The 18,052-nt window shown below is 46.7% G+C and overlaps 1 protein-coding gene across 2 annotated transcripts in view; it reads left to right on the top strand.

The window, feature by feature from the left end:
* LOC147025805 (vesicular glutamate transporter 1-like) overlaps positions 1–18,052 on the top strand; it is a 77,247-nt gene that overhangs the window by 28,690 nt on the left and 30,505 nt on the right. For both annotated transcript variants that reach the window (XM_085880641.1, XM_085880642.1), the window contains exon 9: positions 14,188–14,320. In XM_085880641.1, the coding sequence (XP_085736767.1) occupies positions 14,188–14,320 (133 nt within the window). The remainder of the gene's footprint in view (positions 1–14,187; positions 14,321–18,052) is intronic.

Raw genomic sequence — 18,052 nt, 5'->3', positions numbered from 1 at the left:
TGGTACGATCGCCCGGTCGACCATCTGCGCAGGTACTTAGGTAGATCGAATTTGGCGAGCAACCCTATCCTGCACGAGTGGGCAATTGGCACGGTTGTGGTGGGGTTAAACCCCCACCCATGACTAGCTCCCGGCGTTGTTCTGAGAGGGTCACGACAGAATTGTCCGTCCAGTGGGCGACGTGCTGCGATTCGAGTTACGTAGCCGTCCGCACGCCGGCGGGCGCGAATTCGCAACGCTGGTGTCCGGGAGTGGGATTCGAATCCGCCCCGCCTCCAAGCTAAATTCACGGGAAATCGGTTCAGGGGTGAGAGGAGCGACCCCCGATTCCCTCCAAATTACGAGCAATTAAAATTCACCCCTTAGGAGAAATAAGATGGAGTCTCAAGGCGGGCGGGAGCGGGGGTAGATATGGATTTAGAATGTGTAGAATCCATGGTCCAGGATGAAATCCCCATGCAGGACATTCTCGTTGTGATGCAGGAACAATTTTCCCCCCAACTGAACCCAGAGCCCGAAATGGGCGCAGCGGAGGCCGCGGCGTATGACACCTCCCCTCCCCCTCTCCACCAAAACCCCCCGATCCGTGCCGAATCGGCTCAGCCGAGTGCACTCGAAATGATTTTGCAAGCCATAAATGAAGTGAAAACGAATGCGCAACAAATGAAAAACGAAATAAAAGGCATGAATGCGAAAATCGTTGGAAACGCACTCAAAATGGAAGGAATAAATAACGAAATGAAAACTAATGCGCAACAATTGAAGGGTGAAATAAAAAATGGAATGAAGGAAATGCGGGGTGAGATGCAGAACATGGGCTGAAACCTGCAGGCGGGCACGGCGAGAATGTTGGCAATAACAGGGGAGCTCAAAATGGCGACGCCACGTGTTGGAGCGAACGAGTTGGGAGGGAGTGCAACGGTTGTCAGGCCCGCAAGGGAGGCGGGTGAGGAGGAAATAATTCGGGGGATGTGTTGGGCGAGAAGCGTGGAAGTGACGGGAAAAGTGACGGTGACCGAGAGGGAAAAACTAAATGGGGTGACGGAGACGAGACACGAGGTGACGACAAAGGAAATAAAAATAGTGGAGACATGGGAGATGGGAACGGAAAAGGAGAGACTATACGAAGAAGACGGGGTTGAAGATGAGCACACACACAGAGTTAGTGGAGGACGATGAGGGGGAGCTCGGGGAATGTGTCGTGACCCGGTGCGAGCAGCTGGATAGCCTCCTCCAGGAACGAGGGGAGGGAGTTTGCCCCCTTGAAGCTGATCACGACCAGGTGGGTTCGGTCTTGCTTTGCGAGGTCGAGGGAAGGAGTTCTGCGAACGGGTGCACGAGGAGCTTGCGGGGTATAGAGACCCCAGAACCCCTTGTGGTAGCGCGAGTCCCCAGCGTGAATGTCCCGGTGTGTGTGGTTACGAGTGTTGTCCCGGTGTGTGTGGTGCAAGGTGTGAGTGCGCCCCCGTGTGAGTGGTGTGGTCACGAGTGTTCCGGAGTGCATGCCTCCCAGCACTCCGGGTGTGAGTGGAAGCCCGTGTATGAGTGAGACACCGCGCGTGAGTGTCACCGCGTGTGTGAGTGGTATGGTCCGTGTGAAGGAGACCGTGTGTGTGAGAGAGCGGTATGTGAGGGAGATGACGGTGGGCATGTGTGAACATGCAGCCGCGTCTCCCGGGGTGAGTGTGATGGAATGGAGAGTGAGCGTCGTAACACGCAGGTGTGCGTTGGTTGAATGGCGACAGAGAGACAAGGGCCGGGTAGCGGCCGTAGATATTTTGGGGACTGCGCAGGGTTCACCCAGCAGCGAGCGCGAGGTCCGTGCTGTGCAACGCACGAGGCCGCCACGTGCTCGCTTGCGGGAGTGAAGCCCGGTCCGGAAATGCCCGTGGTGAATGTTGCTGATCTCGCGACGGACAAAGTTCAGGCAGGATTTCGAATTTGGACCGGATGGGTTCTCCACGCGGGCGGGTGTGTGAAGCTCCAAAGGGGCAGAGCACATGTGTTCACGTGGGGAACCCCTTGAGGAACGAGGCTTGGTTTTTTTTTTAGTGCGCAGTGTGGTGTCATGGCACGTGTGGTTGGAATCTGGCAGGAGGGTGAATTCCTGCCGGATGGTGCCGTCCAAGAGGGACGAGGGACGCGAACAGCTGCCATGACGTCACGCCAAAGGTGCGCGGCTGTGAATTGCCGTGCTGGTGCGCAGGTTGCGAGTTTCCGCGCTGGTGCTGCGCAATAAAAAAAGCAAGCCTCGCTTTCGGGTGAACAAGATTCCCTGGGCAGGGGTGGAAGATCCCTTGGTCCAGGGCACAGGATGACACTAGCTTGGGGGAAGGGTTAGCATAGTGAGACCGGCTTAATGGGGCAGGGGTAAGTCCTCATGGGGCCCGTGGAATGGATTAGGTAGAGGGATTTAGATGAGATTTAGGTTGGAAAAATGGGAAATAATATTTGGAGACAGTCACGACTTTTGAGTGTGTAGAGGGGACGTAGCTTAGCTGCGTAGGTTAAATGGAACGTGCTGTAGTTTAAGGGATGATGTTGGAGCACGAGTTAGATCGGGGATTTAGTCAGAAGGATGGCAGAGTTCGGCGATGTGTGAGAAGAGGAGTGAAAGTGTACTTGTTGAGTGAGTGAGGCCAGCGGGCCTGTGTGTATGGAGCAAATTTGGAATGCATGGTGCGATGAGTGATTGGGGGGAGGAGTGACTCTCGCCCAAGGGACCCCGGGTTTAGTGTAAAGTGAGTTAGCTGGGGTAGTCAAATTAACAAAAATGGAAGTCGTTTTGTTGTTGGTGGGAAAGTAGGCTCGAAACCCGTTTGGAGGGGTGCAGGAGCCCTGTTGATGGGCTGGGAGCGTGGCTGCGCAAGGTGAGTATCACTGAGTGGGTACCCCAGGCACTGGGCTCGTCAGCCATGGTAGGCCAAGGGCCCATGGGGGGCCGGGATAGCGTAGTGGGCACGGGTGCGCCAGCATGGTGCGGGGGCCTGGGGCACCATTAGCCGCGTGGGCAGTGTTGTGGGCACGGGTGACCCTCGGAAAGGGGTCCGGGAAGCCAGCCTGCCACGTGAGTGTTTCAGGGGAGTCGCCAGGGAGGGCACTCCCCAGTGTTTAGGGAGCTGGTAGGCTCGGAGGCAGTGTAGTGCCCAGGGGTGCCATCGTCGGAGAATCGGCAGAGGGTAGTGCCTGCCAAGAGAGCCACGCGTCCCAGCCATGAAACCGTGTGAGGGCACGGAGAGAAAATTGGGGTGCGAGGCCCGAAATTGTAAGGACACCAACACAGGCAACGGGAATCTGGGTTGTTAGAACCGATAGCTTAAGCGAGAGGCACTTTTTGCAAGCCCCGGGTTAGTTTAAAGGTTAATGGTTAGGGTAGATTAGGAAGTGTACCCCTCCGCACCATCCATCCCTTCGCTCTCGTTGTGGACCACTGGACCCACTTTGGGTTAAAGATCGCTGAAGTCTGGGGAAGCCATCCTGAGGCTGCGTTGGGCCTTGACACAGGACGCTAGCTCTCCCCTATTCCCCTCCGGGAAGGGAACGTAGGGGTTGGGAGTAGGCTCGGGGACGATAGGTTAGCCAAACAGAGACAGTAAAGGGGGTGAGGGGACGATTTATAGGGGGAAGTAAAAATAAAAACAACAAAAAAATAAGTTGGGGCTAAATTGGTTTTTGACAAATTAAGGGAGTGGGTAGGTACAGTGACAGGCAAAGGCGATAGGTTGGGAGGGAGACCGTAGGGTAGGTCCAAGCCCGCCTTCCGAGTGGCCAGCACCACCACACTCCCTCCACGAACCTCCAGATCAAGGCAAGGGGCCGGCCAATTTCATCTGCCGGCTGTGTTTTACTGCAAGGCCTGTGTCGGCCCACTTCATCGGCTGGCTGTTTGCTGCGAGGCCTGTACCGGCCGGATCGTCTGCAGCTGTGCTTCAAGGCCTGTGCCGACCAGCCCATCTGCCAGCTGTGTTTGCTTCAGCGGCCTTGTCATGCCATGACTTGCCTGCCTGCCTTTTGCCATGCCATGCCTACTGCCCACATTCATTTTGCCCACCGTTCTGTTTTGATTTCCCCCGCCCCTTGTTCATTGCCATGTGCGCCAGGATCGTCGCAACAGTTTGCAAGCTGCAAGAACTGCCCTGTTGGCAGCTACAACATGGGCCTGCAATGGTGGCCCGTGCACCGTGTTGTATCCAACCATCCATCCACCGTTCCTTGTTTGTGTCGGCTTGAGTCCGCACCGTTCACTATGCTGCAGGAACTACCCTGTACGCAGCCGCGCCAGGAGACTGCATTTGCGCAGCCCATGCGCCATTGTTCGCTGCGCCCGTTTAAAAGGGGGAGGCCTTGGACTGCGTGTGAGCAGCCGGCCACGTTCCCTGTCACCTGCATTGCTGAGCCAGAGACTGCATGCAAGCAGCCTGGCTCTCTGCTAACTGCTTTTCTCTTTGCAGAGTCCATTGATCCTGGGCCATGGTTTAGTGTAAGATTTGTAAGTTAAGGTTAAGATGTATTGGATATGAGTGCGCCCCCGGCATGTGTGTCTTAGCGCCGGCAATTTTATGAAAGTCGTCTGAGTGAGTGGGTTTGTTTAGTTAGTTACTCAGCCCTCAGGTTATTTATTTTGGGGACACGAATACCATGAATGTCGCACTCAGGGATCCGAAGGTAAAACGTACTAGGGGAGAGCTATACATGATGGCACACGAGAATTTGACGACTCGGGACGAGTCTGTAAAAAGGGGAGGGGGTAGTGTTATGGCTGTGAAAATTCGCATTACACCATAAAGGCCCACTGGTGAGATATCTTCATAGGTACATGTGTAGTTAGCCCAAACCTATTGTATAGAGGGAATTTATGTGATCCATCCGGGCTGCGACACTTTGAGTCAGTTGTTTTTCTTTTTCTATCTTTTATTTCAAACACACAACATTTCAACAACCACGCCATCCCCATCACAGCGCCAACCACACTGCAACCACCTCCACCATCTACGCTACTATATCTTCGCCACTACGTCCGCTTCCGAACGGCAAACAAAGGCGCCAAGGAGGGAACTGCGAGGATGTGCAGATTTCCCCGCCTGTTTCTTCCGTTTGACTTCCCCGCGCTTTGGAGTGGAGGAGGGGCGGTGCAGGTCAAAGGTCAGAGGTCATGTGAAGGAGGGGTCTCATTTTGGGGGAATAATTCTCTGGCCCAGAGCCAAAAACTGACTCCCCCAGCCCCCGCGTGGGGTGGAGGGAAAGCGTGAGGGAACGCCCTTTTTGGGAACCCTCTCGAAGGAAGGTGGAGCCGAGAACGGGGCAGGGCGAAGGGCGGAGCCCGGCGCTATAAAAGACGGACACGGGCGGGGCGCTCTTGAGCCGCTTCCTCTTGAGCCTCTTCCTCTTGAGAGCTTTCTCTTCCGCCTCTTTCTTTTCGTCCTGGCTGGTGGTCTGGTTGGTCTTCGGTTGGTTTTTGTGGAGAGTTGGTCTTCAGGAAGAGGTCCTGCGCCCGCGCCTTGGCGAGCGGCCCTGTCACAAAGGCACGGACGGGAGACGCGGCAGCGCCCGTTGTGAGGTGGACCTGCGCGTCCGGACGGGGAGTGCCGGAGAGGGTTCGCCGGCTGCGAGAGCGGTCGGGGCCAGGCGCGACCACACTGTCGGTCATGGGAGAGAAACTCGCCAGCCATAAAAGGGAAGTCGCGACTTCTTTCTTTCTTTTCCTTCCTTTGCTTTTTGTATAAATGACTGTGGGAGGCGCCTGTCCGACAAGTAGAACTGTTTAAGTGTTGCCGTGTGTACGCATATTCGGTTGTAGCTCTGCATTGTTTCTTTTGTTTTAACTGTTATATGTGCATTTTTATTGTAACTGTAATATACGTGCTTACTTTGTGTCTGTGTCTGTGTGAATAAAGAGCTTGTGTGAACTTGTTCCCCGTTTCTCTGCGTCCTTCCCTTTGTTTGACTCTCCATCCTGCATCACATAAGGGGTTCGTAGTGGGTTTAAAATGCCCGGTAATTAATCGGAACCGTCGAAGCCGACGAAAACACCGCTCGGTTGTCACTGTAGCACGGAACTGACCGCTTAAACGGTTCGTGTCCGGAGTCGGCCTGTGGCGTGGTACGATCGCCCGGTCGACCATCCGCGCAGGTACTTGGGAAGATCGAATTTGGCGATCAACTCTATCCTGCGCGGGTGGACAATTGGCATGGTCATGGTGGAGTTAAACCCCCACCCGTGACTAGCTCCCGGCGTTGTTCCGAGAGGGTCACGACAGAATTGTCCGTCCGGTGGGCGACGTGCCACAATTCGAGTTACGTGGCCGTCCGCACACCGGCGGGCGTGAATTCGCAACAATACATATATAAATCGACTCCTCCCATGCTCTTCTTGCTGAATAAGCTGCATAAAGCAACCATGAAAGGCTACGCAAGGTAAGCGTTTTGCTGTTTCAAACCCTTCCCAGAGTTCCCCCACAGCTATAAAGACATTCACACATAATACACACATGAGGATCCAAATGCTACACACCCCCTCAGTTAATGCACCGGTTTAATTGCTTATTGGCGAATCATCAGCGACAGGGCAGACATAAATGCATAACAATGAGGCTCCCAAGCATGTGCCATATGCAAATGTCAAAAGGCTCTTTCTTTATCATATATATATTGACTGCTTTTGATTGAATTTTTTTCTGTACTGCATTATTTTCACACGAGGAAAATTAACGTCACAATTAAAAAAACTTTCACTTCTTAAATTGTTGCAAAAACATGAAATAACAGCACTTTTGGCAATCAAGCATCTTATGTCATGCAGCCCCCTCAGCAGGGACAGGAGAGGAGCTTGGATTGTGCCTGTGCATTTGAAGGTTGATGCTTCATTTTGGAATCAATTGCATTTAAATATTTATGTTCCACGTGCAGAATGGAAATTAATGTACAGTATCTATAGTCTCTGTGGGATGACACTGACTGTAATGAGCAGTCGCACACTCCTCCTGTATGACCTTAAACAAGGAAATGAGGATGTGTTTGGCCCATCATTGCTGTGTTGCACTCACAAATAAATTTTTTGCAAAAGCTCTAAACAACAAACTTTTTGATGTTTTATGAATGTATAAGTAACCCAGTATTGATTGAGTGACTCAACTTGTGTTCAATATAAAAAAAAACTTGAACTAAATTGCAAGTTACATTAAAATACTTTGAGGTTGATTGGGTAAAAAATATAGATTACATACCAGCAAAGGTACCTGGCGTTTCTGGGCAATGCTGGCTTCCTCCTCCCACCCTCCCCCTCCCTTCTCCCACCACTCCACCTGCCCCCTCCCTCCTCTCTCCCCACCCTCTCACTCCATACTCCCACCTCACCTCCACCCTTTCCCTCCCTCTTCCTATCCCACTCCACTTCCCTCCAGACTCCAACCCCACCTCTTCCCTCCCACCTCCCTCTTCCCACCCCCCAGCCTCCTACCACTCACCCCCCTCCCTTCAGACTCCCCACCCCTTCCCTCTTCCCATTCCACCCTTTGCCTCCCTCGTCCCACAAAGGTACCCAACTTTGCCCGGAATGTAACACACATCTATTGAACTACCACAGTTAAGCAAATATTTGGAGACAAACTTTTTATTTATCAAACTGCAAAATATTGAACAGAAATATCAACATATTTACCTCTGCCACTGAAGGTGAAGAAGGTTATGTTTTCACCCCTTTGTCTGTTTGTCTGTTTGTCTGTTGGGTCGCCGAAATAGGTGACCCTTATTGTCAGTTATTCTGTCTGTTTGTTTGGATGTTTGTTCGTTTGTCATCAGCATAATTGGTCGTAAACGTCGGCCGATTTTGACCAAACTCGGGTGGAAGGTACATCTTATGACCTAGTGCTTTGGAAATTGTGATGGTTGCTAGGGACACTTTGGTTTCCTAGCAACAGCCGAAAAACCTTCAGCATCGGTACCGTTCACACGAAATCAATTCCGAAAGCCATTATCCCACATAGGGTTTTGAAATTTGACACGAATGATCTACAAGTTCCGTTTTCTCTATCAAATATATTCCGGTTTTTTGATATATGGAATAGTTTACCCGCAGCACCCCCTACAAATGGGGTATGCCCGAAAATTGGCTAAAATTGAAGGTCCCCTCGCGACCAGGTGAGTGCATCGATCCGAATGAAACTTTGCAGGTTCATGGTACTCAGTGAGTACTACAACTTTGCCTCAGGACATATTGACTGATATTGATTAGGTCAAAGGTCAATTAGTGCAAAAATCGATAATATGCGAGAGCTGGAGGTGCCTTCGCGCCATATGGTCTGATAGTCATGAAAATTCACACTAATCATCTGGAATACATTGTGCACAAACGATCAAGCCAGATTTTCGATTTATATCTTTGTTCACCCACAGCACCCCCTCGAACTTTGGGGATTTCCGATATCAAACCGCATTTTCGGTACTTTTCATTCAAATTGATACCGAGTAGTTATCAGTAGATGGAACTCGATGAGATTTGGTATGCATAATCTTAAGGTGATTCCCTATCCACCATATGACATCCATTTTGTTCTATATTTTATAGTTTCCAAATGGTAACCCTCTCAACTTGGGTGTCCGAGGGCCATTGAGCATTCCCGCTGAAAATTCAAAGTACCCTAGCTCTAAGACGGTTGAACTGAATCGAATGAATCTTTGCATGCTTATACACCGTAATGAGTACTACAACTTTGCTCATTTGCATAATGGCCTATCTCGAGTAGGTCAGGGGTCAAAGGTCAATAAGTGCATTTTTTGGGGCGAAATTACTATTCAAGGCACCCTTGCTCCTACACAGATTAACCGATATGAATGAAAGTTCATAGCTACATAGTACTCAATGAGTACTACAACTTTGCTTCAGGACATATTGACCTATCTCGGCTATGTCAGGGGTCAAAGGTCAATGAGTGCATTTTTCGGTCAAAATGACCATTCAAAGCCACCCTTGCTCCGACACGGATTAACCGATGCGAATGAAAGTTCATAGGTACATAGTACTCAATGGGTACGACAACTTTGCTTCAGGACATATTGACCTATCTTGGCTAAGTCAGGGGTCAAAGGTCAATAAGTGCATTGTTCGGGCAAAATGACCATTCAAAGCCCCCTTGCTCATACACGGGTTAACCGATTTGATTGCAATTTCGTAAGTACTTAGTACTAGATTAACTCAGATCAGGGGGTCAAAGGTCATCGGATGCTCGGTGACCCATGGCCGCCTACTGGCTTGTTCATTTGTTTATTTGTCTGTGTGCAGGACATCTCAAAAAGTTGTGGACGGATCTGGATGAAATTTTGTGGCCAGGTTCTATGTGTGACAAGAACGAACTGATTAGATTTTGGTGAAGATCGGAACCGGATCAGACGACGAAAAAATTTTTAGTGATTCTTCACCATTGAGAGATCGGGCCAAAAACGATATGTAGCACGATATCTCAAAAAGTTGTGGACCGATTCGGATGAAAATTGGTGGACAGGTTGGGTGTGTGGCAAGGAAGAATTGATTCGATTTTGAAAATGGATGATGGATGAAGAGAGAAAGGGTGAGGGAGTGTTGGGGAAGTGAGAAAAGGAAAACATTTTGAGGGAAAGGGGGATGCATGGAGGGATAAAGGGGGAGCATCAAAAATAATTGTCATAATTATAGAAAATTATTTTTTATTGTCCTTGATAACTTTGCATAAACAACTTGCCGGATTTGTCGGAGCGTGGGGGATTAATCGAAGGGGTGTGACGCGTTTGGCGAGTTGGTCTACAGCAGGTGTGGGTGCAGGCAATATGGGAGAGGCCAAGGGTGTGGACGATGGTGTGAGAGTGGAGTGTGCTGATGGTCTCTGTGGGGGTGTGGATGGGGCGGGTGACGGACTGAATTTGACAGATGTGGACGTCAGTCTCGGTGCGGTGAGTATGGGCGGGAGTATTGGTGATGGTGGGGTTGTGAAATGTTCAGGTGGGGCTACAGCAGCAATGATGATGTTGGCAGCATTTCAAGTGAGAGAGATGGTGGTGGTGTTGCGGTTAGTGTGGTCAGCGTTGGGGGTGCTGCGGGTGCACATGAGAGTTGTGTTACTAATGAGACAGGCTTACTCTGGGTATTACGGATGAACATGGTGGTGGGCGTTGGATGGAAATGGGAGGGAAAGAGGTCAGGGAGTTTTATTTTACCAAGGGTGAGGCTATTGGCTATGTGGACTTTCCATTTTGTGGCAAGGATCAGAAAAATTGGATTTTGTGTCGTTTCAGAGAAACGGGGGTGAGGGATATTGATGGAATATTGGATGATATTTTGTTGGGTCGTGGTGGAGGGACAATGGTTGTCGGGCATGTGAGTGCTAATGATGTAGGGATACCTTATTCTGAGGACTTGAGGGCTCGGTACAACTTGTTGGGTTATCGCTTGAGGGAAAGTGATTCTTTGTGTTGATTAATGAAGATAGATAAGGACCATTGTTGGTTCATTAAGATAAAACAGAGCACGTATGCCTGCTGTTGCAATGTGATTATTTGTTTGTATTTTTTTACCAGGATTTTTCCGAGAATGGGTGGCAGTGTGGACTTCACAAGTCGAGCAATCGATGTTCACCTATGGTTGAAAGAATGGTGTAGGCAGCCTGGTATTGGGCTTCGGAAGCAATGGGAATCTTTTAGGGGGCAAAGGGAGTGTTTCCTGAATGATGGCCAGAGGCTGAACAGAAAGGGAGCAGCAAGGTTTGCCATGGGAATTGAAGAGGGAATTGAGGATTTATTATTTTTTTTATTTTTTTTACAATAAAGGAACTGCTACTGATATGATTAGTAAGGGCCAGATAGCAAAAATAGTTGCAGGAAGGGAAAAATTTAAAAATATTCTCATACCACCAGTGGTCAGGGATTTATATAATACAAGATGGAATAGCTTGAAGGTAAAGGAAATAGTGAGGATGCAGAGGAGTACGAAATAGTTTCAGTAAGCGAGACTCGTTTTAATGAGTCGAGTAGATTGAGGACATGACATGACTTGAAGGATACAAGAGGTATAGGTGTGATCGGAAAGGGAGGATAGGAGAAGGTGTGGCAATATTGAAAGTAAAGAATGACATTAAGGGAACAAGTGACTACAACGTCGTGTGTAGAGCTCTTTTGTTGAGATGTGGAGATCAGAATAGTAAGGTAAGGCTGTTAGATTTCAGGAAATCAAACTTTTAAGGTAGGAGAAGAGAGTTAGATGCTCTAGATTGAGTAAATCTAGCATGTGGGTGGTCTGCTTCAGTGAATTGGGCAACCTTCAAGGAGCATTTGTGTAGGGTGTAGCTTAGGTATATTCCAGTGAGGTGTAAAGGTTGAGACAGAAGGAGACCAGGGTGGATGAGTAGGGAGGAAAGCAGTGTGATTATGGAGAAGCAGAAGGCATTCATGAAGTACAAAACAGCAGGGCGAGTCTCTGACTCACATCAGTATAGGAGTAAACAGAGGCGAATTAAGAAAATCACTTGGCAACCCAAAGGGAACATGCAAAGGATTATGGCTAGGAATATTAAACATAAAAGCAAGGAATTACTGTATATAAGGGGTAAATAAAGGTTTAGGGTAGTTGTAGTGCAGGGATCTTTCACTCAGAAAGTGGTGAATGCATGAAATGATCTCCTTGCAAGGATAGTGGCAGTAGAGACGGTGGATAGGGCAAAAATGAGTTGCATCGGTATCTGGAAGTAATGGGGACGGGGGAGTACGAAGATGTTGTCATGATTTTGCAGGATTTGTCGACTGACTGGCCTCCTCCTGCATTGAATATCCTTGTAATTCATTGAAAATAATAACAAAACCATTAAATAAAATGCAACTGCACCCGGTAGAACGCATACCTCTGCCAGGCTGAACAGTTTACGGACTCCCACTCTATCCATCCATTGGGACCATACTCTTTGCAGAGCGCTGGTGCTGCCTAAGCAGTCTCCTTGGCAATTGGGTACAATCCTGGACGGGTCCCCACTCCGACACAGGGACTCCCACTGATAGACCAGATCTGAACTAAAATCGAATCAGCTTGTTCTTGTCACCTACCCAAATCATCCACCATGTTTTGATATAACTCATCCACGACCTTTTGAAATATCGTCTTTGGCCGTATCTCTCAATGGTGAAGAATCACTGAAAAAGGCAAAACAAAAGCCGTATCCAGATCTTCACCAAACTCGAATTAATTCTTCCTTGTAACATACCCAACCTGTCCATCAAGTTTCGTCGCAATCCGTTCATAACCTTTTGAGATATCATGTTCACAGACAGACAGGGCAAACAGATAAACAGACAGACATGGGTGAAAACATAGCCTCCATCCACCTTTGGTGGTGGAGGTAATGACACAGGATGGCAGGATGGCCTAAATGTGCATACACTCGCGTCTGAGCTGTACAGCCTGGGTTTGAATCCTGACCCAACGACAAACTGTTAAATTACAAATTCCTGCCTTAACCCAAGTCAAACGTCAGGCCTGTCCAGTCAGTTCGTGAAAGATTTGGACCAATCTTCTCCCAGCCAACCCCACAAGAATGTGTGAATAATTGTATCTATTAAAGAAGACGATGTGATAACAGGAGCGGGAATTGCTTTGTAATACGTGCCCCCTGCAGATGTGATATTTTGTAAGTCCAAAAAGGACGAAGTGAAAAATGGATGAAACGCCCTGAAACTCGAGCTCATTCTGTAACTTATCAGAAAAAAAAAAGCGCCATGTATCAAGTTTCAGTTGAATATGTGAAAGGATATAGGAAAAAAGTTGAGTGTTGCCATGGCATCTTGGTAAGTTGGCTTTCGTATGACACAGATCTATCGTTATACCACCCAAAATGCGGGGGAGTGGGGACCGAGAGTATCAGTTCCTTGTTTTAATTTAACTTCGAGCTTCAAGCAGGCGGTTAACTACTGCACCACCACCCTGTGTCACCCCCGACCACATCCCTACTCACAGTCTTTTCTACCCCCATTACACCCACCAATCCCAATCCTCTTACTTGACGGTTACTGTGGTTACTCCCCTGCTCGATTTGTTGCTTTTGTCCAACAGTGGCCCCACTGTACCACTGTCAGTTTGTTGGTGCCACTCTTCCATTCTGCCATTCTACCTGTTGTACCACGATCACTCTTCTATTCTGTCATTCTACCTGTTGTACCACGATCACTCTTCCATTCTGTCATTCTGCCCGCTGTATCACTGTCACCCTTCCATAAGCCTCGATAATGTATGAAAAATGCATTGAATTAGCTTCATTTTGATGGTTTAGAAATGATCACACTCTCTATTGTTGAAAAACTTCCTAAACTACATTGAGTCGTGTTTAAGTTGTTGACATTGGACCAGCCCATCTCATGAAATAGGGTGTTAATTAATTGCATATACGTGTCCAAGATTTTACCATTAAAAGTATCAACAATGAGCATGGGATACCCGGTGATGCCCGGAGGGGAGGGGGGAGGTGGGAAAGGGGATACTTGGTGCTATTCGTGTGGGGGAGGGATACCAAGCAGGGTGAGCTTTTCCAGGCTGGGTGAGCATTTCCCAGCAGTGGTGTTTCAGGGCATGTTGGCCATTGAAAGGATATGGAGTTATTGGCCTCATGGTGGTTACCTTTTGCCTGCAGGCGAGCAACATCACTGCCGGACCCCACATCCCAATATATACTTTATAGCGGCCTTTTGGTGGCCTCAAAACAGATGTCAAGGCCTTAAACCTTCAAACTTTGCCCAGATTTTGAAGTACCTCCACCCAAAATTTGGAGCCTCGCGGTGCTCCGGTCAGGACAGCCATGAAAGAATATCGTATCCTTTCAATATCATGATGTCATGAAAGAACAGTTGAAATTATGTCTACGGTATAGATGTAATCGATTTTAATTCTCGGAGAGGCACATATTTACATACACTTCATGTACACGCTTCTGAAGCCTGTGAAGGGAACTTGTCCCCGCCTGTCTCACCAGTATCAGGGTCATTGCAAGATAGAATGGCAAATCAAAAAAACCCCAACAAGACTGACCTTTTATTTTTGAAAAGAGCATCCCTACATGGAGCTTATGTATATTGTTTATTGTCAGGCTTACAGATAGAGCAGGCGCAGCACTCTCCAACGAAGACTCGTATAAACATTGTCAACATTGCCTTATAACATCAAACCCACCATCTTGCCTGCAGGTGGGAATTCTATCAGCGCTTCCGCACCTGGTCATGACCATCGTGGTGCCGATTGGAGGTCAAATCGCGGATTTATTGAGGAGCAAAGGGATAATGAGCACGACGAATGTGCGGAAGATGATGAACTGTGGAGGTACGTGCACCATCTGAGTTCCCATGGTGAACACAAGCACCTGCAAATGCACAAAGTAATATATGGGGGAGAATAAGATTTTTTTTTTTAAACTAGCACACATGCAGGTCATCGGATCAATCTTTCTTGTGTGACATCCCACTTCACACACAATCCCTGAATGCACCCAAATAGATTTGAAATAAACAAGAAAAAAATATTAATAATGTAAAAACATAGAGGGATAAAACCTCAAAAAACCAACCAAACAAGGTGGGAATAACACCACAAGACGATGCCACATTACGACACCACAATATGACACCACAATCCTCTTATGGATTACCATCATGACATCTTTTGACATTTTACTTTTGTTGTGGGATTGCGATGGAACGACGTCAAAAGATATCGTGATGCTAAACCAGAAGAGGATTGTGGTGTCGTGTTGCGGAATCATAATGTGGTGTCATTCTTCATTGTTATTTTTCTTTTTCGTTCTTCGTCTTCATTCTTCTTCTTCATTGTTTTTCTTCATCCATCACAATCCCACAACAAAATCGAAATGTCAAAAAGATATCGTGATGGTAATCCATGAGAGGATTGTGGTGTTGTATTGTGGCATCATAATGTCATGTCATTCCTTCAGTTTGGTTGGTTGTTTTTTGAGATTTCATCCCTCTATGTTTTTATATTCTTTTTAAATGTTTTTTAACAGCGCATGCGCTGTATGCAGTTGCACCGAGTTTGAAATGTCCCCGGTGTCTACCACGTCTCCGGTGTCCCGGTGTCCCCCCCCCTCTCCCCTACGTGCCTGTGACAGCCAATGACGGCCGTCCGGTAGATGCAGTGCGTAACCAAGACCGAAATGGCGACAATTGATGGAAATACCCGAGTATTTCAATGGAAATTTGTGAAACTAACGTGTTATATATATGTGAAAACCATTGAATTTATTGCTTGATGGAAAAAAAGCAAGAAACGCGCCCCTCTCATGTACGAACAACCGAAAGACGTCATTTCCGCCCACCATCGCATTTCGTACCAAAAGACGTCATTTCCGCCCACCATCGCATTTCGTACCAAAAGACGTCATTTCCGCCCACCATCGCATTTCACGCCGATCGCCGAACGCTGAAAGCTAAGTTCTTCTTATGCTATCATTCTTTTGTGGCCTCCTGCCACTCCGTATCGAAGGATTTCATTCCTTCTGTTATGTGTAAAGGTGCTTATCACAATAATAACAAGATTTTTACATTTCAAATATTAAGTTCGCTTTTTAATTGTTTTTCAACTGAAAAAGCATAAATTGCATATTTTAACATTAGTCTACTCATGCGCTTCACCACACGCGCTGTATTGAAGGATTTCACTTGTTTTTCTTTCTTATTTCCACAATTTTTTTCAAGTAATAAAATGCTTCATGTTTTATATATTTTGTTATTTTGGAATGGATTCAATCCATTTGTGTTATTAAATTGTTTTAATACTTGTTTCAGTTGCTTTAGGCTTTAAGGAATGGTTTGAACATGTATCGCTTTTGGAATGGTTCTGTCCACTGTCCATCTTCCCCCCCCCCCTCCCCACAATCCTGGCCTAGTTTGGTTGAGTCCACATTTACGTTCAATTTATTTTCCTAATAAAACTAATAATGTTTTATATATCTTTAGCTCACCTGGACTTTAGTCAGGTGAACTTGTGTGATTGAGGAGTGTCCATGGGTGAGTCAGTCAGTCAGTCAGTCAGTCAGTCCGTAAACACTTCAGTCATTATCGTTTAAACCAAACATACGATTCTGATGAAACTTGGCCACAAGCTTCATATCTGATGCCTAACGAAGGTGCATTGCCGGCATCAAAATCTGCGCTCATTTGGGGGGGGTCTACTGGGGTTTTTTTTGACCCCCCTCCCCCTCCCAAAAATGGTATTTGCTTTCCTCTCAAAAACTACACACAATTTTGATGAAACGTGACCACAATCTTCATCACCCATGATGCACCAAAGTTTGTTAATGGCATTAAAAAAAACTTCAGGTTCTAGGTTGGTCTGTAGGGGGTTTGAGTGACTGTTGCTCCTGATCCAGGTGAGCTTCAGGACAGACGGTTCTATTTTTAAGTTTTGGGTTGCGTGCACTAGCCAAGAGACAAAGTAACTTCCTCACATTGGAATCACCATCATGGCTTCAGCAGTTATTGAGTTAGGTCGGGCTACAGTTTAACATTGTTTTTAGAGGGGAAGAAGCAGAACAATAAGTACAAATTGGCGATTTCGCGATCTCTCATTGTGGTATTTTTGCAATGTATTCTAGCATCTTTTTAAACCTCCGTAGTTCAGTGGATGCTTCAGAATAAAAGGTATGGCTTTTAAATGCTTATGATTTCACTCTATAGTAGTCCATGAACACATCATTGTGAACACATTTGGTTGGGTGGCCATTTTTTTTCCTGTGTCCTCCCTCTTTTTCCTGTATTTTCCTGTACTGCAGTACTCCATGTTCATGTACATTGTATCAGTTGGGAAGGGACAATAGAAGCACTGCAGGGGCAGCAAATAGGAATGTTTGAGTATGATATTGTCTTTATTGTTTTGTTGAAGTATATTGAAATTTCAATATTGACAACAAGTGTTTATTATTATGAACAATAGCAGCTTTTTTTGTTTGGTTGAAATAAGTAGAGCAGTGTGATTTGGGAGAAACAGATGACCTTCAAAATTAATTTATTGTTCTGCGCTTTGACGATCTCGACATTCATTGTCGGTTCATTACCTTCGCAAACTTTGTTGCGAAGGTTATGTTTTGATCGCTGTGTATTTATTTATTTATTTGTGAATGTGTGTGTTTGTTTGTTTGTTTGTTATTCGCATAACTCCAAAAGTATTGAACTGAATCGCAGCAAATTTGGTGGGATGATTGGTTATTATCCGAGAACCATTTGATTAGATTTTGGGAGCGATCGGGTCAAAGGTCAAGGTCATGAAAAGGTCAAAATCGTCTTTTTACCATAGCGCAGTCAATTTGTATCCAATTTGCATGCAACTAATGCCAAAATGTTCAGAATTCAATGCCCCATCTTGTGATATGTGACATGACACAATGACGTAATAACCCTTATTAGCGGTTGGGAGTCAAAGATCAGTGGGGATCACGACATTGCAAAATGTGCGGTTTTAGTCATAACACGGTCAATTCTTATCCGATTTGCATGAAACCAACACCAAAATGTTGACTGTTCTGTTCCCCACACTCTAATACCAATTACAAAATTAAGAGTACAAAGGTCAAGGTCGAGGTAATGAAAAGGTCAAAATTGTCATTTTGCCATAGTGCGGTCGATTTTTATCCAATCTGCATGCAACCAATGCCAAAATGTTGTGAATTCAATGCCCAATCTTGTGATATACGAAATGACACAATGACGTCATTACCTTTGTTAGCGGTTTGGGTCAAAGGTCAGGGGGTCAACGACCTTTATTATCATAACGCGGTCAATTCTTATACAATTTGCATGTAAGTAGATTCAAAATGTTTAGCATTCAATTCCCTATCCTGTGATGTGTAATATTTGATTTCTTATAATGTAACCAGTTGTCATCAGATTGACTTAACACCGACACCCAAAAAGGTCAGGGAGTTCATACAGAAATTGTACAATGTACGAGAATCAGTGTCAAACAGCAGGAAATTTAATGTTTTTAAGCCATCATAACACAAATGAGATGGCAGATATGGTATGGGATTAAATACCCTCACAA

Source organism: Eptatretus burgeri, chromosome 5 (genome assembly GCF_056783735.1).
Source record: "Eptatretus burgeri isolate ZD-2024b chromosome 5, Ebu_testis_v1, whole genome shotgun sequence".
Taxonomy (NCBI): Eukaryota; Metazoa; Chordata; class Myxini; order Myxiniformes; family Myxinidae; genus Eptatretus; species Eptatretus burgeri.
The sequence above is the reverse complement of the archived record's forward strand: the minus strand, read 5'-3'. Positions and strand labels throughout refer to the sequence as shown.